This window comes from Pteronotus mesoamericanus, unplaced genomic scaffold (genome assembly GCF_021234165.1).
Source record: "Pteronotus mesoamericanus isolate MK-2021 breed Mesoamerican mustached bat unplaced genomic scaffold, CSHL_Meso_final contig_42, whole genome shotgun sequence".
Taxonomy (NCBI): domain Eukaryota; kingdom Metazoa; phylum Chordata; class Mammalia; order Chiroptera; family Mormoopidae; genus Pteronotus; species Pteronotus mesoamericanus.
The window spans coordinates 16,003,585-16,027,985 of NW_026555157.1; the positions used below are offsets into that span (position 1 = coordinate 16,003,585).

The window sequence follows — 24,401 nt, forward strand, 5'->3', positions numbered from 1 at the left end:
GTCCTTTAATTTACACTTTCAAAGGGAATACCTAAAACACCAAAGATGATGAAATAAAGTCTGAGAAGACACACTCAAACAGGTGGGGGTGGGAAAGAGTATGAGACAACATAGGAAAGCATTTACAGTAAAAATTTTGGCAAATAACCAGTTGTAGAATTATGTCATAGATGTTACCTTACTTTATTAATTCTTCTTTAGTTTGACTGAACAAGGCTCTTCCACACTGCTGCTATAGGAGAAGTCCACACATTCATGAGTTGTGTTTTTGTTTTTTTCCCCCACATGCAGTTAAGAGTTTTGGGAATGTGACGTAATGAATTTAATCAACAGAGCAATACTGGCCAGGCGCACAAAGAGGAGAGTTATATTGTAACAGTTTTGTCTCATAAAACATTTTTTAATGATTTTCCTGAAGATGAACAGTATAAGTGTGTTAAGTCTATTATTTGAAAGTTGAAACAGTCAATGATGAATAAATACATAAAGGAGATGCTGAAGTATAGGGTTGACGACATGGTTTAGATATTGTCTTTGCCAGATGAGAGGAATCCCATTACAATTGATCAGAGTTTAGATAAAGCAGGGGGAATACAATATTAGAAGTCTCATTAATAGTTATTGTTTACTTTGGCAGTATCTGTTATACATTTTTTTAGGGGCAAATTTGTATTTTAGCTGGAAAAAACCCCCAAAACTGAAGAAAAATTTAATTTCTTTGTTTACACTTTTGATATTTGATTTTGTTTCTTAATATGATTTCAGACACTTGTGTTTAATTTCTGCACAGAGGTCTATGAGAGAAAATGCTTCTGCTCTATCTATGAGAGTATGGAGCACTGCAGTATAACAGAACATGTCAGAGGGAGAAAGCCAAATGCAGGGTGCGATGAAATTATTCAACTTCATTTCTTCCCTCTTCCTCTGCTGTCTTAAGAAAGCAAACCCCCAAACTAAATGAATATAATGCAATCGCTCTTTTCAATTATGCCTTTAATGCCTGTTGATGTTCTTTATGCTCAGGAGAAGAGGATATTCTGGTTGCATTACAGGTCCTTAATCTTTCTGATACGGCAGTGTCTTTTGGCTGCAAGCATTAGGATTAAATGTATAGGGCCCTTGTGTCAGCTTTCAAAGGGAGACTTGGCTGTGTAGGAGATGAGATGATCCACTGTGCATAGCAATCAAGTGATGTAGAAGACTCACCACAAAAGTCTCTGGAATTGCTGAGGTAGTGCTAGTTCTCTGTGTCCTGGGAAACAGAGTCAGCTCAGTGGGAATAACTAGGCAGAGCCTCGAGCTTAGAAGGGCCCTGCCATTTGTTCAATGCTCTGTTGTCACAGTTTTACAATTTGTAATCACTTTTTAACAAGGGACTCTACGTTTTCATTTTGCCCTGGTCCCGGCTAATTATTTAGCTGGTCCTCCTGGTGAAGAAGAGTTTAGAAAGGGACAAGGGATAGTCATCTCCCTTCTTTTGGCCTTTGCATGGATAAGATACCTGGTTGGAATGGCCACGCTTTCCTATGTTCTGCTCCGTCCCAAGGATCACACAGATATCCTGCATCTAGGGGAGACATTATCCCTCTTCGGGATCCAGTTTCTCTTCTCTGTTTAGTAATTCATTCCCTCTCCCCACTTTTAGCTGCTTGCAGAGCTGTCTGGTCCCAGATTATATCTCCAGACTCTCTTTCATTTGAGTGTGTCCACGTTATTGCATTTGGACCACTGAGGTGTAAATACTCATGTTTGCAATTTCCAGGTAATGGCCATAAAGATGAAGGCAAAGATACTGAATTCTTTCTTTCTTATAGGCTGGAAGAGAGATGTGCTGGTGAGCCAGCTTTGACCATTCAGAGGAGGACGATACAACAGGGGCAGGCAGAGCAAAGTGTAGAGGCAACGCAGGGTCCTTTCGAGACCTGAATGAGAAACTCCTTGGCCAGCATGGACCACTCACTCACCTTCAGTCAAGGACTTCAAAGATGAATAAATATTCTGGGGTCTCTTTGTTATTGTACATTGGCTTAGCCTCTGCTCTTAGTAGTGTACAGAATACATTTTTTAAGCTGATTCACAATAAACGTTTATCTAGAATAGTTGAATAATACAGTATTTTTAGTGTTTGAACATTCCAACAGTAATACAGAAAATTACTATCTTACATTAAAATGATATAAAACTATATTGATCCTAATTTTATCCTCAATGGTTCTGAGAACACTTCTGGATCTTGCAGAGCCTCAAGATCATCAATATTAATATGCATTATAGTATATGTCTACAGATGTTGGACTTTGAGTAAATCTATAATAACCTGTGACAAACTCCTGAAGTTATGTTTTTAAAAATAAATTCCTGAATCACTCTAGTTTTATTGTAATTTATCTCCACACTGAAAGAAAACTACAAGATGTTAAAAGTAACTTCTGAATTTTCTCATTGTTTGGGAACTGAATTGAGGCACTTAAAATACTTTTAAAAAATAACATAACTTCTGATTTATTAAATTTTTCCCATGACTAAAACTGCTAAGATTTAAAATATTATATTGAGAAACCAGTTAAACCATTAAGGAATCATATCTTCAAAAGTGTAACTTTTATGTTTACCTGCCCCAATGACTCTTTCAATGCGAATTCTTGAGGGATCAATCTCCTTTGCAAATTCATGAACTGCTATGGATGGATCTTCATATGTATCTGGATCTATGTAGGTTTTAATCCCTGGGAAGCGTACTGAAACAACAACAAAAAATTGGTTTAGTTTAAGAGGGTTTTTTTTTTGTTGTAATTACATATCTTGTGAATAGTGAATATTTAAAATGAGGAGTCACTTATTGAAGTACTTATTCTTGTTAATTACTTAAATTAAATTTTTTTTCCCTTTTCTGTCCCTTCCCCATCTGCCCCAACTCTATTGAAGCTTTGAGTACTTGGAATAAAAATATTTTATTTACTGTTAATGTAAAATGATGGTTTCTAGAAACACATTTTTATTATATATCTGTAAAAAGTTTACTAAGCTCACTTATCTGCTGACAACCCATACATTTCACATCTGTTCTAGCTCAGGGCATGGCCGTGGACCTCCTCCCACCCACTTCTTACCCCCTCTCCCTGCAAAGCAAGCCTGTTAATAATGTCCCCCCTGGACCTTTTTACTCTAAGGCCCTAGGTTTTCCTGAACTTATGGCCCAGTCTTATGGTCTCTCTCCTTCCAGAAACTCTTAGGCAGTAAAGAACAGACCCGTTGGCACGGTGTCAGAAGATGACAACAAATGTGTTCTTGTAGTTGCTTCCATGGCCAGAATAATTGGTCCTGAAAAGGATCACCTGTCTATCCTGGAGGGAAGGGTAGGGATCAAAAGCACAACTCTTGCCATTGGCTATGTAGCTGCTACTCTGGCTAGGGGGTGCGGGGAGTGATCACTCCCCAGAGGCAGTGAAGACAGGGATGGCTGGAAAACTCAAATGAGTGGCTACACACTCAATTGCAACTTCAGTATCAGAAGTGACAGGATCCCTGTGCTTATTCCTCTATTCATTGGTTTGCATTTTCTGCATTAGATTTTTAACTCCTGGAGGACAGATCATTTTTTTAAATACATCTTTATATCTTTCCAAATACTTTAGGCATAGTTTAATAGGTAATAAGCACATGCAAACCTTCTGGCTTTTGCATAGATAGGATATTAAATATAAACTATTATTGAACATGAATTAGTAAGGATTAAAAGATCAATACAAATTTGTGGCATAGTGGGTATTTGGTTTTGTTGTTTGTTAGATTTTGAAAACCATACAATACACTGAGGTAAGTGTTGTCTAGGTCTCCTTAGGAACATGCCCTTTCAAGAAAAATCTCAAAAACAAATAAATAAAGTAAATTTAGAAGAGGTAATAAAATACCCATTATTAGTAATAGTTTGCTTCAAGAGTTCTTCTATGCCTGATTCCTTCTTTTATTACTTTTAACCTACTGTCTTCTGGTACTGGATATGCACTCATGAGAAGATTAGTACTTCTCAAAATAGCACCAGTGAAGCATATTTTTATGTACACTTAGACCTGACAATACTCTGAAAGTCTATACGTTTGTTTTTTTTTTTTCCCACTTTCCAAAGTTTAGAATGGAGGAAGGGAGAATAGAGAATCTGTATCTCTTGTTTATATTTTATATGACATTTTGGTAATTAAGTAGGAGTTGTGATTTCAGTTTAAATACTATAAACTCAAATTCAGTGGCTCCTATCAGATAATCAATAGTATCTAATTGGTAATATTACTTTAGGTACAGATAACAGGTATTATTTATTAACCCATACATTGTTTTAACAATTCAACCAGTTAATTACTTAAGGTGGTACACATTTCTAAGGAATAAATTGAGTGGTTAATGTCACTTTTTTCCCCTTGTAAACACAATATATGTAGTAAAGAAAAAACCCCAAACTGAGTTCTAATATTGACTCTCTGGTTACTCATTTAACTTATCCAAGTCTTTTTAAAACATTGGTTTATCTTTCTTCTATTTCCCTGGCTGCCTTAGGTTATTTTCATTGTTTCTTGCTGAGCCCATCTGGCTTAGTTTATGCTAAACTGCTAGTTGGGAAGGAGATAATAAATACCTCAGGAGCATCTCTTTCTTCTGCATTTCGGTTCTAAATGTCCCGCAGTGAATCTTAAGGTTACTCAGCGTAAGCTATCTGTCCAGGTGTTTGGATACAGGTTTCTGCATCTGTTTACAGCCTTTTCAGCTCATTCCATGCCTGGTATCAGCTGTCTCTTACTTGCCAGTGCAGTGAGACTCATGCTACTCAAACTAATTGCACAAAAGGACAACCTGGGAGGGCTTGCTAAAAATGCATGTGTCTTGGCCCTACCCTGGACCTTCTGAATCAGAACTTTGTTGAGGTTGGAATATTCTGAGGCTGCTGGTCCTTGGGTCACTTTCTGAGAATCACGTGAGCCTTAGAAACAGCCCTAAATCACCCCACTAGTTTGTAATCTCCTCACTTATATGCCTTCCTTTACTGGATGGTGATATAGTTTTAAAAGTCCATTACTCATTTGGCTCAATTTGAAGTAGAAGATGAGCTTAAATAGTTAAACACCTTGCCTCACATATTGTCTCTATACTGTGGTTAATTAGAGAACAGTACTTTCTAGTTAATTCAGCATCTCACTACAGAGGAACTGCCTTGACAAAGTAGTTTGCCCCTTGGAGGTGGAGGTGAAGGTGGGCGTTGAGGAGGGGAGGGTGGCAATTATCAAACCAACCGTAGAGGTAATTATAGCTTGTTTGGGAAGAGATCCTGCAAATGGATATAACCTTGTAGTCCGCTCAAGGATTTCATACATATTCTAAGAGTTAAGGAGCTGATTTTCTTTTTTAGTGTTAATGAACTGCAAATTGATTTGTTATATGTTTAAATGACAGTTCCTACAAGAAGGAATAACAATTCCATAATATTTCTGTGGCTAATGCTCCACTAAATAAAACTAACACACATGCTGGGGACATTGTGAGTGGTAAATAACTAGATACAATCAGTCATCTTGTATTTTTAGCATATTCAGTCTGCTGCATTTTTCAGTGAGCAGAATTAGAAGAAAAGCAATATCATTTAATGAGAAGCAGGTGCACTTTCCACTAACAAACCTGGAAACCAGATGAAAAGTTGCAAGTAAATTTTGTGGCTTTCTTAACTCACTGATCCAAGTTTACAAAGAACTCTTGAATTGCTGGAACAACATAAAATAATGGAAGAGAGTCACTGCACTACTTACAATGTCCATTCTGTAAGTGGTTTCGTCTCTTCTCTTCTGACTTCATTTTTGCCTTTATGTACCATTGGCACCTTTTTAAAAAGTAAACAGAGTCTTACTTTTAGAATATGCTGGATGAGAACCAAAGCCAATTAAAATACATATCACTCATGGGCACTTTTAAGAACATCTTTATAAAATGTGAAAATACTCCACAGAAGTTTTTTTTTTAATGTGTATCAAACTTAGCCCCAGATCAGAATAAAATACTCCCAAGTAGACTGACAGATCCAAATGATAGGAATCTTAGAGAATATTTTATAACCATCAATAAACATCATGTCCTTTCTTATATGACTTCTGATAGCTAGAGTTAGTGAAACAAATTAAAAGTCAAAATGGAAAAAATGTTTGTGAGTCAGAATCTTAGACATTGAGCCAACTATTGTCTAGCTTCACTGCTAAGTGGTATGATTTTTTTTTTAACATCAGAAATTTGGTAGAGGCCTGTTCTGCTTGCTCTCAGGATGACCGTGCTTTGAAGAGCAGGAGCAGATGCCCATCTCCCAGGACTCCTTAAACACGAATAAATTCATCAACATCCATGTGGCGTGACAGTTCCTCAAATCACTAATTCCAAATGGTTGAACAGAATACATCTGTGGCACACAATCCATTCTTCAAAGGTGAATTTTGCTTCAAATCCTATGGCAAATTCAGGATTTATTCAGAAATATCTTACAATTTCATAGAATAATTCCCCATGAATGCTCCCCAACCAAAGTGCCTAAGAGATATTTCAAAATGGATTATTTTTATTTTGTGCAATTGAAATTGTTTCCCCGAGCCTGTACAATGCTTCTGATGTCATATAAACTGGCAAGCATAAAAATGGAAAATTAATAATTTAGTACAAACTTTTCTTCATTATTCAATTTTCTTTTTTAAGTAGTATTCAAATTCTGCTTCAGGAAAAGATAACATTTGAACCCATCCCTCAAGTTTATTATGCCAAACTTATGTGACCTACAATGCGTCTAATGTCTTCTTTTAAGTTTGTAATATTTATGTAAGACAATATTTTCTTTTTAAAAAATTCTTTTATTCTTAAATTTTTTGATTACAGTTTACATTCAATATTATTTTGTATTAGTGTTAGGTGTACAGCATAGAGGTTAGACAATCACATACTTTATAAAGTATTCTCTCTTGATATTTCCAGTAGCCAACAGGCACGATACATAGTTATTACAATATTAATGACTATATTTCCTGTACTGTACCTTAGGTCTTCATGACTATCTTGTACCTACCAACCTGTATTTCCCAATCCCTTCACCTTTTTGACCTAGTTCCCAAACCCTCTCTCCACTGGCAACTATCAATATGTTCTCTGTATCTGTATCTGAGTCTGTTTCTGTTTTGTTTGTTCATTTATATTGTTCTATAGATTTCACATATAAATGAAATCATGTGGAGTTTGCCTTTCTCTGACTGACTTATTTCATTTAGCATAATAACTTATAGGTCCATCCATGCTGTTACAAATGGTAAGATTTCTTTTTAATGGCTAACTAATATTCCATTGAATATATGAACCAAGACTTTTTTGTCCACTTGTCTGTTGATGGTTGCTTGGGTAGCTTCCACAGCTTGGCTATTGTAAATAACCCTGCAGTGAACATAGGGGTGCATATCTTATTTCAAATTAGTGTTTTGAGTTCCTTTGGATATATACCCAGAAGTGGAATTGCTAGGTCATAAGGCAGTTCCTTTTTTTTTTTTTTTTTTAAGGAGTCTCCATACTATTTTCCATAGTGGTTGTGTCATTTTGCAATCCCACCAACAGTTCATGAGGGTTCTGTTTTCTTTACATCCTTGCCAGGACTTGTTTCTGATTTATTGATGATAGCCATTCTAACAGGTGTGAGGTGATACCTCATTGTGGTTTTAACTTGCATTTTTCTGGTGATTAGTGACTTTGAGCCTCTCTTCATATGTCTATTGGTTGTCTGTATATCCTTTTTGGAGAAGGGTCTATTTAGGTTCTTTGCCCATTTTTTAATTAGATTGTTTGGGGTTTTTTTTGTTGTTGAGTTGTAAGAGTTCTTTATGAATTTTGGATGTTAACCTCTTATCAAATATATCATTTGGTGAACATGTTCTCCCATTCAGTGGGTTTCCTTTTTGTAGATGGTTTCTTTTGCTGTGCAAAAGTTTTTTAGTTTAATGTAGTCTCATTTGTTTATATGTTCTTTTGTTTCCCTTGCCCGAGGAGATATATCAGAAAAAATATTGCTAAGAGAAACGTCTGAGATTTTGCTTCCTATGTTTACTTCTAGGATTTTTATGGTATTGAGTCTAACACTTAAGCCCTTAATTCATTTTGAGTTTATTCCTGTATATGGTGCAAGAAGCTGGTCTAGTTTCATTTTTTGCACACCTGTCCAATTTCCCCAACACCATTTACTGAATAGACTGTCTTCACTCCATTGTATATTCTTGCCTCCTTTGTGAAATATTAATTGATCAAATAGGCATGGGTTTCTTTCTGGACTCTATTCCATTCTATTGATCTATATGTCTGTATTTATGCCAAGGCAATATTTTCCGATATGTTTATAAAATGCTTTCCCATACATGTATATGCTATTTACATCATTTGCTGAAATACTGTACTGTATGAGAAAATAAGACCTTAACTTCTATTTTACAAATACATATAAACATAAATTTAAAATTAAAAAATACATCCAAGCTTGCCATAGATTATATTACAATGAAAAATGTCATTTAAATCAATTTCTATTATGAGTTAGAGTCATTTTTTTAATTGGGGATAAATGACACTGCTATTTAAATAAAACCGTACTTAAGAAAGTACCAGTATTTCAAAGAAACTTTCAAATAAGAAAATAGGAATCTTTCTGAAACAAATTAACTGTCATATCTGAATTATCACAATCTAGTTAATATAATTTGTGTCTTTGGAGTTAAGATCACCTTATAGGACTTCATTTTACTTTAATAACTGAATAATATTTCTAGGCTCCAAATAGCCTTTAAATTATGTGCAATTCCATGAAAAATAGAGTATTATTAAGATATTAATGCCTCCAAATTTATAATGCATGGGCACTGTTTATGTTATAAATGACAATGAAAATAGAGTAGGTTTTATTCTTCTACTTTTTTCTAATAATGTTTACTACACATGGAACAACCCACCAAATATTGGCATTTTGATTATTTAAACCTCACCAAATTGTCATAGTGACTTTACATGCACCAAAATGCTTTCATTCTCCTTTCCTTCCTTTCTTTAGAGTTGCCACATTACCCTAAACACTGGCACTTTTTTTTCCCCTTTCCTAGGCATTGCTGTCTTCTAATCCCTCGTCTTGCAAGAAAGCACTAGATAGGGTTGGGAAAATTTTAACTTTTTAAAAAAATAAGCAAATAAATTTATAATTTATCCACTAGGATATGTAGGGTTTTATTTATTTATTTATTTTTAATTTTGTAATAACCAGTAATCCTCTGCTAATGATTAAGAATTTTGCTATCTGTAGGCTATAGCATTGAATATTTTGCTTTCTACTTAATGGTTAGTTGGTTTAGAGACACGAAAATTTGCTTTTTGCCCACTGTAAAAGATGATTGTGGTAAAGCTGTGAGGATGGCAAGAAGCTGTCAGAGGTTAGCTGTGGGTGTGAAGGGAGAGAAACACAGGAGAGCGCTGGACAGCAGAGCCTGACGGCAGCGCCACGGTGTGCCCACACCCGTGCTGTTACTGGATGAATTTATAATTCCTACATTCTTCCATATATGTATGGAAGGAGCTTCTGAGACATTGTTAATTTCAAGAGACATACTGTATCTGTTTGTATACATGAAAATTTTAAGTTACCATAGGGTGAATATGCCCCTTTTAGAGTTCACTTCATAAAGAAGTCACCATTTCAACTTTACCACATTGGGCTATTCATGTCTTTCTTTGTTCCTTGGTAAGTTCTCTAAAAGTGGGTTTGCTACAAGTAAGTTGGATACACCCTTAATAGGTATTAAGGTAATACACTCATAATGGGTAGAGTATATTGGATACACTCTTAATTACATTTTGTCAGGAACCTGCCACTTGATAAGTGCTTTCTAAGTACTGTCAGTTTATTGATCTCTAACCTTCATCTGCTGTCAAAAGTATAGATAACAAGTTTAATATATGCATATCCTCTGTCATTTTAAATAAATTTTAATAAATTATGTATATAAGTAGAATTTTAAAAATAAATAACACAAAGGTTGTTTCTAGTTCACTGAACTACTGCCCCTGAAGGCAGTTGTTTGTTACTTTTGCTCGTTATTAAATATTAGGGTATTCCAGTGTAGATGGTGTACTTTAGCTGCAGTCAGCATGGATGTATATTGTTTGACTGAAATTCTTAGTGTAGTTTTAAATCGTGACATTGATATTTTTTAGGATGTATATTTCAGATTGTTGGGAAAACTCTCTAGGTGTTCCTTTGTTTCCCTATTGATAATCTAGAAGGCGTATTCTGCCTCTTATAGGGATGAAAATATGATCATCTGACGATATTCCAATTTTGACAAAAGTCTGGGCCTTATATTAAGGGTTCAATAAGAAGTAATGCTTATTCTTTTAAATAATTTCATACTTATTACCTTCATCACATCTCTCTATTGTCAGTATCTAGCAACAATACAGAAATGTTAATGAACATAAAATGTATGAAATCTAAGGTTTAGATAGGTGAAGCTAGTCAGCTAGTCAGGATTGAAATCTAGGTCTTTTACTATGCTAAATATATTATTACTCTTATTTTTCATCCCTGTTACTCTACGGTTAAGAAATATGGATTTATAATACCAATTAATATAATTCCAATATAGATTCTTTCAATATCTAATAGATTAAAAATAATACATATCTGTAACATTAAGTTTACAAAGGATTTTCATACATATTGTTCAATCTCTCTGGTAAATTTTCTTTAAATCCCTTTCATGGTATAATTTGATGGTAGTAAAGGAAAAACTGAGAATTAACTTATTACAGTAAGTATAAATCTACCATTCACAGCTTTCAAAGTGTTCTTATCAAGTCTTTGGTTGTCTCATTTCAGCGGCCTGTTGATACAGAGAACTAGCCCTGGTGGTTCTGTTATCTTAAAGTTCACTATCAGAGCAGAATCTACCCTGATCCCTTTTTCTCTCAGGTATGCTTTGTGATATTTAAAAACATTTGAAAAGAAGTGCATTAAAAACAAATCTTGGAAACAATCTGTTATAGTTCAGTTACCTCCCAGTGATTAAGAAGAACAAAGTCAGAATGACGAGGAGAGTGAATCCCCCAACAGCCGCAGTGGCTATCACGAGAATCTGCCCCTGTTCTGCTGCCATGTCAGAAGCTGAAACACAGATAAAAGATTAAAATTTCCCTGGGTGATATTTCTTTACCAAAATTACTGTACAAATTAGTATAAGCTTGAAAATATGGTAACATATACCAAAAAACCCCTATCATATTTGCCTTTTATTGAGCACATAGGATGCAAACACAAAATAAGGGCTGAAGACTAAGTCATATCTCACAACATAACCTTTTCTTCCTTTTTACAAAAATACCAGTGAAGGAAAGGGTTCTTAGTACCCCACCTGTTAAGATTAAATGTGTGTTGAAAAACTTAATTTTTCAACTAAATCAGCAGATGGACTAAAGGGTTTTATGTATATAATTGCTAATTTATTTCCTTATACACTGACCAACAAACCAGGTTTTTACACACAGTTTTGTTGCCTATTTCCACAAAGTGGAAAAACTATAGTATAATTTGTTTTAAGAATGACCATCTTGTATACTTGAAATCTATATAATCTTGTTAACCAATGTCACCCCAATAAATATAATTTAAAAAAAGTGGAGAATATTTTCTCAGATTAAAAAATAAAGAATGACTGTCTTTATATTTAATGTTGCTTAATTCAAATTTAGTATTAAAAATTCCACCTCTGCAGCACAAGGGTTTACATGCTTAGTAGTCAGAGTTTGACTGGCAGTAATTAAGAAAATGATATTTAAAAGTTTTCTTTATTGATGCAAAGACTAGATAACATATGGCAACAACATATTGCTTCTCTCATTGACAAAATCATATCTTAAAATTGTATAGCAACTTCCAGTCAAGATGGCGACGTAGGTAGGCATGGTTAGATTCTTTGCACAATCACATCAAAATTATGACTAAAATATAGAACAACCATCACTCAGAACTCTCAGAAATCGAGTTGAATGGATGTCTGACAACTACAGAATTAAAGAAACCACATCCATCCAGAATGGTAGGAAGGGCACAGATATGGAACAGGCTGGTCCCTCACCCACATGTGGTAGATAAAAATTTGGGAGGGATACCTCAGGAGTGAGGACTCCCTGCTCCACACCAGGCTTCCTGGCCCAGGGTTCCAGTGCTAGGAAGATAAGTCCCCACAACTTCTGGCTGCAAAAACCAGTGGGGGGTTGAATCAGTGGAAGAAACTGCTGGAGCTCCAAGCAATTCCTCTTAAAGAACCCACACACAGACTCATCTACTCAGACTCACTCCCTCTGAGCTCCAGCAGTGGGGCAGCAGCTTGAAAGGCAGCAGTGGTATACACGGAGAAACTGAAGTGTCTGGCATCAAGGCTCGCAGAGGCCATTGTCCCTTTTCTAAACCCTGCCCCCACAGAGCTGGCAAGCTGGTGCCATATCTGAGACACCATCAACCTGGCTAACACTATTTGACCTGCCTTCGATATAATCAGAGATTCTGCCCCACCTAATTTATGTGCTCACCCAAACTGCTTTTCCATATGAAAGGCTGGTCCTGGCTCCTGCTTCACAACTTCCTAAATCCTATCAAACAAGCAACAACTGGCCCCAGTGAGCCTCAGGCCCAGCACTAGCAGCAGCCAGCTTAGATTCATAGCCTGGCTTTGCTTGGGAATCTCCAAGCCCAACACAAGAAGTAGCCACCTCAGATTGCTTTATAGCTCAGGCAGGGTCCCCTGGGCAAATAGGATGGGGACTGACCTTGGCCTGCACCAACCTGGGAAACCCAGGACCAATGCATCAAGTGGATAGATATAGGCCATGTTGGAACACCACCACTCTGCCCCTGTACAGCTGATCCTCCATGGAGGGTGGAGGTTGGTGGTCAGTGGTCACAGCCAGTCCTTGCAGTTGACTGACCTAGGTAAATACCTCTGATTGAACTGCCAGTAGCAACCAAGGCTCAACTACAACAGGACGGTGTACACAGCCTACATGAAGGGCACACCCAAGCACCTAGCTTGGGTGATAGGAGAGGCTGTTCCACTGGACCCTACAGGACACCTACTACATTAGGCCACACTACCAAGACATGGAATCAAAGCAGCTCTACCTAATACATAGAAACAAATACAAGGAGGGTGCCAAAATGAGCAGACAAAGAAACGTGGCCCAAATGAAGGGACAGATCAAAACTCCAGGAAAAGAGCTAAACAAAATGGAGATAAGCAATGTATCAGATGCAGAGTCCAAAACACTGGCTACAAAGATGCTTAAGGAACTTAGTGAGGACCTCAATAGCATAAAGAAGATCCAGTCGGAAATGAAGGATACACTAATTGAAATAAAGAACAATTTATAGGGAAAAAAGAGTAGAGTGAGTAGGGTGGATGAAGTCAAGACCCAAGTCAATGATCTGGAACATAAGGAAACAAACAACAACAACAAAACAATCAGAACACCAAGAAGAAAATGGAATCCAAAATAACAAAGATAGTGTAAGCAGCCTCTGGGACAACTTCAAGTGTTCCAACATTCTCATCATAGGGGTGCTAGAAGGAGAAGAGAAAGAGCAAGAAATTGGAAAAATAGTGAAAGAAAACTTCTCTAATGTGGTGAAGGAAATAGACATGCAAATCTAGGAGGCATGGAGAGTCCTAAACAAGATGGATGAGAAGAGGCCCACTCCAAGACACATCATGATTAATGCCAAAGTTTAAAGATAAAGAGAGAATCTTAAAAGCAGCAAGAGAAAATAAATTAGTTATCTACAGGGAAGTTCCCATAAGACTGTCAGCTGATTTCTCAAAAGAAACTTTGCAGGCTAGAAGGGATTGGCTAGACATATTCAAAGTGATGAAAAACAGGGACCTACAGCCAAGGTTACTATACCCAGCAAAGTTATCATTTAGAATTGAAGGACAGAAAAAAGGCTTCCCAGATAAGAGAAAATAGGAGTTCATCATCACCAAACCATTATTGTATATATATGAAATGTTAAAGGGACTTATTTAAGAAAAAGAAGAAGATCCAAACTATGAACAATAAAATGGCAAAAAATACGTATGTATCAACAATTGAATCTAAAAAGCAAACAAGGAGAACAGAGAAAGAATTATGGATAAGGAGAATGTTTTGATGGTTGCCAGATGAGAAGGGGGTGGGGAAGAATGGGCAAAGAGCTGAGAGGATTAAGAAGTACAAATAGGTAGTTACAGAATAGCCATGGGGATATAAAGTATGATATAGGAAGCAGAGTAGCCAAAGAACTATGAACCACGGATATGAACAATGCTGGGGGTATTACCTGAGGAAGTGTGGGGCTCTGGATGTAGAGAGGCAAAGGAGAAAAAAATCAGGACAACTATAACAGCATATCAATAAAATATAATTAAAAAAAACTGTATGGGCTGCATGTTTCACTAACCTTTTAGAAACATTTAAAAATATATTAATTCAATTAGTTCATTAGCAGTTCTCTGTATTACTTAAGTTTTAATTGGATATACTTTTTACAGGATAGGGTATTAATTGCTTAATAATAGTGGTGAGAAAACTGAAGCCCAGAGATGTTAAAGAACTTGCCCAAGTTCGCACACGATTTTTACCAGAATTCAGGTTTCTGGTTTGTTTCGGTTCTCCTTCCTATGTTATAAACTCACCATAATAATTCAGTTAATTATCAATGTTTTAAAATATTAATTCAATCAGTCCCTTTAATATCCTTTAACTTGAATAAAGCTTGATTTTATTTTGATCGCTATAAAAATTCATTAATCTAATCAAATATAAGCAGGAAATTGAAGCAAAGAAAGAATATAACTGACAAGCAAATCACTTAATTCTCTACCATATTAATTTATTGAACTTGAGTACTTTAAGACTTTCACAAAAGTAGCTCTTTTCTCTGGGAATCAAGTATGCAGCATACCATGTGCAAATTTATATCCAGCATAATAATTTCCTCATAAAAATGAGATATCTACTAGAGAATATCTGAACCATAAATGTTATTATTGAGTCAGTAAGAAACCATTCACAGCACTTAAGATGCCTCTGAGGAAATATAAATGTAAATAAAAACAAAAGTCATTTATGTTCTTCAGTTTTCAGTAAGAAATGTATTAAACTTTGGAATTAGATTTTAGTCACTATGATTTAATCAAGATATTTTCAGGCAATTTATTTCAATGTTGAGTTTTCAGTCTGTACAGACACAATTTAAATAGTTGCATCTTATCTAATATATAGTGTAGTAAAGTTTTTTTATTGGGTCCTGGCTGAATTTCCTAATCTCCAAATAGTATTGATATCCTGGAAATTAACGTATGCTCTAAAATGTCACATTTTCTCATTGAAAATTATTGAATAACAAATTGTAAGACATAGATGTTATAGTAAACAACATTAACTTTTTGAAGATAAAGGAAATGGCATTTTAAAAGTAAACATTGTTTACTTAGCAACTGCTGCATTTGTAAAATATATAATATAGTTCGAGAGTTTTAAACCTGGAGCATATATTCTCATGGTAGCCAGGTAACAAGTAAATTATTAAGACCATGAATTCAAACTTCAGATGGAGGAGAAAATATGTAATTGGGTGCCTTTTGAAAATCAGATTACTTTGTTATAAAAAATTATGTTGTTTTACTTAAATAATAGCTTGGTAAACTGCTCAGTTTACTAATATATCTTCTTTTCCACTCTTGTGATTACATATTTATGAACTGTGCTTTAGTTAAAATTTTAATTGAATAAAAGAATATTAAGTTGTGACATTTTGAAAAATGCATAGTCCTATCTAATTTCTTAAACTTCTGTACTAGGAATCCTAAATCCTAATCTCCTTTTTAGAGAAAAATAATATAAGTACATGTCATTTGAAAATAAGAGTGTATAATGTGATATACTATTATACTGGGAGTAAAAATCTATGAATGACAGGCTGAGATAATTATGAAAACATCATCATCTCCATCATCAACAGCTACTATTTATTTAAAGCAAACTATCCTCTAGCACTATGCTTAGTGCTTCAAATGCACTACCAAATTTATTTGCACCATGGTCTTAGTGAGTAGGCTCTATTATTATTCCTAGCTTCAGTGGTTATATGTATTACTTGCATAAAACATATACACGGGAAAGCTGGCCATCCAACCCTGCTTTGTCAGGCCCCAAGCCCATACTATATACAATAAATCATACTATCCTTTTCACTAACAGAATAACTAACTAGATCCAGCTCATTTGTGTGTCCTAGAACAACATCGTCTTGTTTGACCTTGGTTGTCTGTCTGTAAAATAAGAATGCTGAATTAAATATTCTTGCCACAATCTCTCATAGCAATTTTACTACGATATTGTGTTATAGATTTGCTACTTGATACTGGGTTCTGTCCAAAACATCCACTCAGGTATTTGGTTCATGCCAAAGTCTGGTCATATTTAATCCTGTCTGAAATGTCTCTGTGGACATTTTGGGCAGGACCAAGTACCCTGAAAGTGTGTTAAACATTAAGCTATAATCAAATATTGGGAAGAGTAAGATTTGCCACGTGGAAATAAGAGGAACGCTCAGGACCTGCTACAGCTCTTGGTCTTGAGAGGGATAATTTCTGCCTTCTTATCATATCATGGTGTTAATCAGACACAGATCTGTATCTTTATCTCATGATAAAGTCCAAAGTCCTTAATTTTGTTAACAAGGCTCCAAACAAATGGCACTAGCATATACCTCCAGATTCATCTCTCATCATTCTCTAATCATGCTGAATTTTTCCAGTTCCTTGAATGCCAAATTTTCTCTCATAGTGGACTCTTATTCAGTCCTGCTACTGAACATCACATCATTTGTGAAGCTTTTTTTCTGCTGGTTTGGATTTAGTTGGGTCCTCAGCCGTGCATTCCCATAGACCTCTGTACTATTTCTACCAATAAATTTCTGTCATGTTTTTTGAAATTACTATTTTTCTAATCTATCTTTTCAGTTATGGACTTTATTCACTGTAGTATCTATAGTAAGTTGAATAATGACATTCCCTCTACCCTTTCCTAGTGTAATTAAATTAAGAATATCAATCATCCTGGCTTTACTGGGTGGGCCAAAATCCAATGATAAGGGCCTTACAAGGGACAGAAGAAGAAAAGACAAAGTCCATTTGAAGACAGAGGCAGGGACTGGACTTATGCAGCTATAAGCCAAGCAATGCATGGAGCTACCAGAAGCTGGAAGAGGCAAGAAGAATTCTGTCCTAGAGTTTCAGGAGAAAGTGTGCTTCTGTCCTCCATAATTGTAAGAATAAATTTTTGTGATTTTAAGCCATGAAGTGTGTGGTAATTTGTTATAGGAGTCCTAAGGAACTAATATAGTATGGTAGTACTTCAATAAATATTTGTTTGAGTAAATAAATTGAATTGTTTATATTGGATGATTCTGGTAAGAAAAGCTCAGATTAACCTATGGGTAATCCATATCTTCACTTTCCAGTTGATCTGTACAGAAGATTTACCCTGAAGGTAACTATATCATGTATGTGAAGGCAGTCTACCAACATAATTTTAATCAGAAGAATCCAATTATTCTGCATGCTTAAAATAATGCTTCCCAGAAGGCAGGGCCTACTAGGAAGTATGGACTTCTACATTTAATCAAGTTGACTAGATTAAGTTTAGAATGTGGATCTAAGGTTAAGAACTTTTTAGTTCATTCAGCAAATGTTTATCGAGCACCCATTACATGGCAGACACTGAGACAGACGCTGGGGATACAGTGAGGATCAAAAAAGACAGTTACTGCTCTCCTGGATTTACAATTCACTGGGGAAGATAGACAATGAATGAATCATCACAACTGTAAGAACTGTTACAAAGGGAAATTTCAGGGTGCCCTGGAAGAGAATAAGCAGTCCCAGGCAATGAGTCAGCAGAGTGGGAATTTGGAAATCTAATGTGTTGGAAGGATGAGTAGGAGGAGTGTGGGGAGAAAGTGCAAGGGGGTGGGTAGTTGTTCCTCGGTTAGAGGCCTCAAAGACTTGATCCATTTAAAAAGACATATTTAGACAAATAAAGCATAAAATTATCTACCAAATGGATTCTATAAACATACAATATAGCTACAAATTCCTCTGTCATGAAAGCTTGTCTGTTAGCACCATCTATTAATTTCTAAGTCCTCAAAAGATTATTTGTAATTTGTTTTGTAGGATAAAATGTATACTATGATTTACTCACATTAAGTTATACAATAGAGAGCAAACATTTTTTTTAAAAAAAGACATGAAATTCATATTAAGAAAAGAAATGTATTTGTGACTAGTTGATTGAAAATGTCCCTTTGTTTAATGGAATGAGGTTGTAGTCTTAGAAAAATATAACAATATTAAAATGATATATATCATTGTATGGATTTGGAAGAAGCACACTCCCTTAACTAGAAGCAATTTCCAAAAAGAGTTGCAAAATTGTTACTGAACAAAGTCTTAGCACCTAGCCAATGCGTTCCATAAGTCAGAATGACATTATTAAGTGAGGTTTTCTTAGTTATTTCTATTTGAAGAGAAAAAAAATGAAGTTCTTTACTTGGATTCCAAATACTTTTAAAAAAAAGATAAAGAATAGATTTAATGTTTTCAGAAAAGTATGAAAAAAAAATCATTTTGATTATTTTTAATCCAAGAAGTTTCTTCTATGTAAGCATAAGATTTTGACCCTCTGTAATCAAGATTATTTTAGTTTATACTTACATTTCAAAGTAAAATCTGTTATTTGTATTCTGTGTCATTTTCTGAGGAATAGCTTCTTAAAATTAGTCCTTTTCTGTTATGAACATCTTTTAAAAGTAATTGAATACAGCAGTTACATGATTTTTGGCAGAGAGGAGTCAGAATAAAGAATTTCTCAAAGTTCTGCCCAGTGAATAAATGGTGTATATTTACTTCATATTCATATATTTGTGACTTCTGATTCTTGATGAAATGTAAATATTTCAAATGATACTATCTCATCATTTCACCAAAATTATTTTTTAAATCACAGCATAAATCTAAACAAAGTAATGGAATGACAGTGCCCAGTAAATAAATTAATCTTAGAGTATTTGACAATCAACACAGTAAATCCCTAGCATTTTTTTTTTTTCCAGGAAAAAAAATTTCCCTCTCAGGTCCCCTATGGTGTTCAGGAATGGTATAACCCTATGATATGAAGCTCATATATAAAGATATCATGATATATAATGGAGACCAGTCAATCTGTAAAATCTCAACACATAAATATGGTAATGCAGACATAAGAGTATGAGATATGAATAAAGCTGAGAAAATGTTCATCCTAGGCGAACATAATCTTGTGATTTTGTAGATAATGATATTCTCTTGGCTCCCTGGACTTGAAAAGTGAGATCTTCATTTCCCTACAACCTTCTCTACAACTCCATGTCCACAATCAAATCCTTATCATGTCTTATATTATCTTGTGATTACTGTGGGCAAGGCCTCATTTCAGGTATCGGCCTCATATGAGTAGGCTAGTTTTATAATTTTCTATTAGACTGCCTTTCCACAACGTCTCTTCCCAATCCATCCCACATTGTATGGCCAGAGTAATATTCTTCAAAATAATAAATAAATAGAGTCTTCCACGTTGCACAGAGGGTAGAAGCAGCCCGTTTCGGGGGGGCCCACCAATCTCAGAGATGTCCAGGCCTCACCCTTAGACTCAGCCCTCACGCAGTTCTCTTCTTTGCCGTCAGGTTGATTATCAATCCTGTCATTCTTAAGTTTTAAGTATTTCTTAGATTCAACCCCATTTTATCCTATCCCCGCTGCTATTTAGCTGTTTTCTTAGTTCCGATGCTCATCTTATTACATGCATTTCAATTCAATTATCTGGAATGCAATGGAAAAATAGCATATTTGGTCATATTAATGCTCAAAAATGTTTTAGTTACATAAATGATCCTTACACATTTATATTTTGGCATTTAATATGTTCAGAGATAAATGAATAAAAATAGAGTGGGTAAAAATTTTTATTCATATACCTCTGCCTAGGCTTTTATTGAAGTAGGTATTTAAAGGAAGTGATATTGTCATGGTATTGATTAACATTTTTCTTTTACTTTCCTTTAATATTTGATACCATCTATGGATAGGGAAAATACATCTAAGATTGGTGGGAAGGGGGAGAATGGCAAGAGTCTCACTGTTCTACTCAAGTAAGATAGTTACTGAATTCTCAGGTGGATGGAAACAAACCTCATGGATCATTTCTGTTGAAGTCGAGACCCTAGGCTGGGACCATATTTTTTCAGGCAGTGATTTCACAGCTGTGCTTTCCAACACTGCCCTGCCACTGCTCCACAAACAAAGCAATACTGTGTATCAAGTTGTGACTACCTTGGGACACAGAAGATTTCAAGATTCATTCTTCTTGATGGCTTTAATTTACTTGTCATATAAAAATGCCAAATGACACAGAGATAATTGGAAAATGTTAGTTTGGTGCAACCTGATGGAAAGGCAGAAGCACAGGCAAGTAGCACAGCGTGATGAAACACTTCCTGTCTTTTTTTAAAAAAGAGATTCTTGTGTGCCTTAAAAAAAGGTCGAGATGCCTTGCTACAGGTAGGCTTTATGGGACAAATATCAAAGAACAAAGAAAAGTGATTGAGGCATTTAAACACCTGGAACTATTGGTAACATTCTAAATGTCAAGTATTCAATTCGTAATTGTCTATAATTTCACATTGTTACTGGCAGCTGACATATGTCTTTGATAACATTTTTTTTTTGCAATTGAACAACTTATGTCTTCGTACCTACATATTTCATCACTTTTTTTTTTTTAAAGATCCAGCATAAAATAGAATTTTCTTACAAATTTCACAAGTTCCCTAGATCATTGACCTGGAACCAATGATGTTCAAATTCAAATACTATTCAACATGTACCATATTAATAGTGGGTATTTGTATATTGGTAGGCATATATATGTACTGAGGTTACAGCTTCTTAATATAACCATTAGGGTTATGATTATATTAAGACTACTGGCATTAGAAATTATAAATTTCATAAGGAATATAAAATCAAAGATTTATTTAGAGTTTTTTTAATAAAAAAATACTTAAAGAAAACAACCTTGATATAAAACATGCATTGATTATTTAGAAAAAGTTCTAGAAAATTTCTTGAGGAAATTCTCATTCATCAATTCATTATTCATTCAAAAACAACAACAATATTAATTGTTTAAAATGTGCTAAATATTGTGATACTGGGATTGGGGAGACAAAGAAAGCTAAAGCATGATTTTCTGTCCTCACTGTAGTTTCTCTTTTGTGAGGGAAATAGATAAGTAAACTTTTTTTATAACATAGTAAAATTGCTTCTAAAATGGAGGTATATACGAAGGTGATGTGGGATGACGTGCATAGGAAGATAGAAAGGAAAGTTCTTAAAGGAGGTGATTATTAAGCTAAATCTGGAATGATTAAAATTAATTTGCAAGTCACTAAAGTGATGAGTATAGGGGCATTCTAGCTGGAAGAAATATCACAAAACAGCGCAACATTTTAGCAGTTGTTTATATGTACTTTGTGATGTCTCAGACATAGATCAATAAGCAGAATAGGAAGTTGGATTGAGAAGCAAGGGAGGAATCATGGAAATTGAAAGTGACATAAGTCTGCATGTTATTGTTTTTCTCGTTACCATTCATACTCAGGTTCAGGAGTGGAGCAGATGGAGATATGAGTTTACTCAGAATTTTAAGTTTTACTGGAGATGTAAATTCTTGTATACATGCGGGGAGAGTCTGTCTGAAGGTTCCTCCAACAGAGAAGAAAGCAGGACAGACATCAAGAGGGTACCGAGGACATGGTTGGAGAGCCTAGATTTGGTCTGAATCTCACACTACTCTCAACTTTGCAGCTTACACACAGCAATAAAGTCCCTATTTTCATTAAGCTAGTTGGGTTTTTGTTACTTGAAATTGAGAGTATTATTTTAGTATAATGAACCAGGGAGGAAAGAATTTGACCATATTTATCCATATTCATATCCTAATATAAGGGGAAGGGAGGGTCCTAATAATTTACAAACTAAGTACTAATAATTTCTCATTGCTTATTATGTTGCTCAAACTGCCTGTTTCTGTCTCAATTTACTCTTAATTTCTTGTTTTTGATGTTAAATGTGGCCTCCGGATTCTCTTTTCTCCTACAACTGAATGGATGGATTGGAAGAACAGGGTGAAAGAAGGTGGTGAGGGGGTGGGGAAGGTTATCCTTATAAACCCTTTTGTGAAACAAAACTATCAAACGCTCTTGGAGAAATTCCTTTCTTTTCTTCTTTAATAGAATGATAGGTTCTAGGGAAAATCAGACCTGTCTTACATTTAATGTATCTCATATACTGATTTAATTAAAACTGCATGGATGTAAAAACAAACAAACTAAAAATAAAAACAAATGAACAGACATTTCTGGAAAATTTAGCAGGACAGCATATTAAAATCAGATTGTGAAGAATCTCCCTAATTTAAACCTAATTATAAACTGATGACTGCCGAATCTGGAGCCAAACAAATTCAGGTGGAAGGTCTTTACTTAATTCCCACAGTTAATGATAAAGCAGAGATGAGGCTACAGTTGTCCCTGATATGGCTTCAGTGAAAATATTTATGAGAGGACAAATAACCAACACTGTTGGGAATGAGTGGGGGCAATTTTTCTAAGTTCTATGGACCCAAGCACAGTGACCAAGCAATTTAGATCCCAGGCATCTAACAGAGACTGCTACTCCTTACACCCAAGCTCATTCAATCATCCCCTGAAAGTGAGTACGTTGTAAGAGTTTTTCATCACTGTTTAAAACCGTTTGAAGTTTGGAATAATACCAAACTGCAGGGGTGGGTAGAATTAGGTTTACAGTTGTGAATAACACGGTGGCATTCTTTTGAGTTAATGAACCTACTGTAATAATCATAACCTGCATGCCTTTTTCCACACAGACAACTAGAAACCTACTTTTGCCCTGGAAAGGTTCAAAGAGAACCTACTCTATTTTTAAGAGTAGTCAAACCTATAGTCCCACAAACTATGGCTGTATCGATTTTTTTCAGCATCCCCTCAATTATTTATGTTCACTTTCCTTCAAATCACGTGTGAAGTCTCCAAGTTGAATATTTTATATTAGAAGCGAGAGGGTTTTAGGAACAGTGTTGCTACTACTTACCACTATTTTTTTCAAGAAAATAAGACTGTTTTGCATGTGATCTCTCACTAACTTTTGATTCAAAAGTGAGGCTTAGTAATATGATTCTGAAAACATGGGAGTAAATACCCTCCTAAAAATAAACTAAATAAAGGGGAAAAAATGTCCTGACATAACTATGCCCAATTTCATGTAATATAAAACAGTGGTGTTTTATTTATTCATCTTTTAAACTAATCTCCTTCACAATATGATACTGATTATAGACAAACTAGGTATGTGCCATCTTGACAGATAGAAAGATAAGCTTTTTCCTATATGCTGATGATTGGGTTTAATTTTCAACAGCTAGAATTGATTTCTGGATACAAATAATTTTGCCATCCTACTGCAGCCAGAAAGAACTGTGCATTATCAGCTTTATCAAAACTAAAATCATTTTCTTGGAGACAAAAGGCAATTGATCAAAACTCTACAAAACAAGACAACCTATTCTATTTTGTGCAAGTACCATATTTTTTCCATAGCTTGTCCCAGGAAGCATGTTGCAGAACTCTGCAGCTCAGTATGACTTTTTCCATGGGAGCATTACTCCTCAGGTGTCTTTTTGATGATTTGGAACACCTGCTCTGAAAATTGTCCGTGCTACAGCTATCTTTTTTTCACGGAATCCTATGGCGTGGATCTCTGCATTTTCAGCCTAGAGTATGCCTAATTGTGGGAGCAGATACAAATCTGCTTCCTAAGGACAACGTTTTCTTTGCCTGCAGCCTATTTCAGTGCAAATATGAGAAGGTTTTATTTTTGCATCAGCAAAAATATTGGTTGGGCATCTTGCCTTCAATAGCAGAAAGATTTCCGTATCTCTTCACCTTATTTTTAAAGCATTTGCATCACCTGTCAATATGAAAATAGAGAATTCACATTCTAAGCCTTAAGACTAACCTCAAAATTCTTAGTAAGCATGTTCTAGGAATATGATTAGTCTGTCTTTAAAACCTTCTTGGTCCTCAGGGTAGGGCCTTGGAAGACAATGCTCTCTCTTTTCTATGGCAGCTCCCAGTCATATTAACTGGATTA

At 35.2% G+C, this 24,401-nt stretch overlaps 1 protein-coding gene across 2 annotated transcripts in view; it reads right to left on the minus strand.

Annotated features, from left to right (window-relative positions):
• EPHA6 (EPH receptor A6) overlaps positions 1-24,401 on the minus strand; it is an 877,165-nt gene that overhangs the window by 260,971 nt on the left and 591,793 nt on the right. For both annotated transcript variants that reach the window (XM_054577406.1, XM_054577405.1), the window contains exons 8-10: positions 11,092-11,200; positions 5,793-5,863; positions 2,613-2,738 (exon numbers count right to left, since the gene is read on the minus strand). In XM_054577406.1, coding sequence (XP_054433381.1) covers positions 2,613-2,738; positions 5,793-5,863; positions 11,092-11,200 — 306 coding nt within the window. The remainder of the gene's footprint in view (positions 1-2,612; positions 2,739-5,792; positions 5,864-11,091; positions 11,201-24,401) is intronic.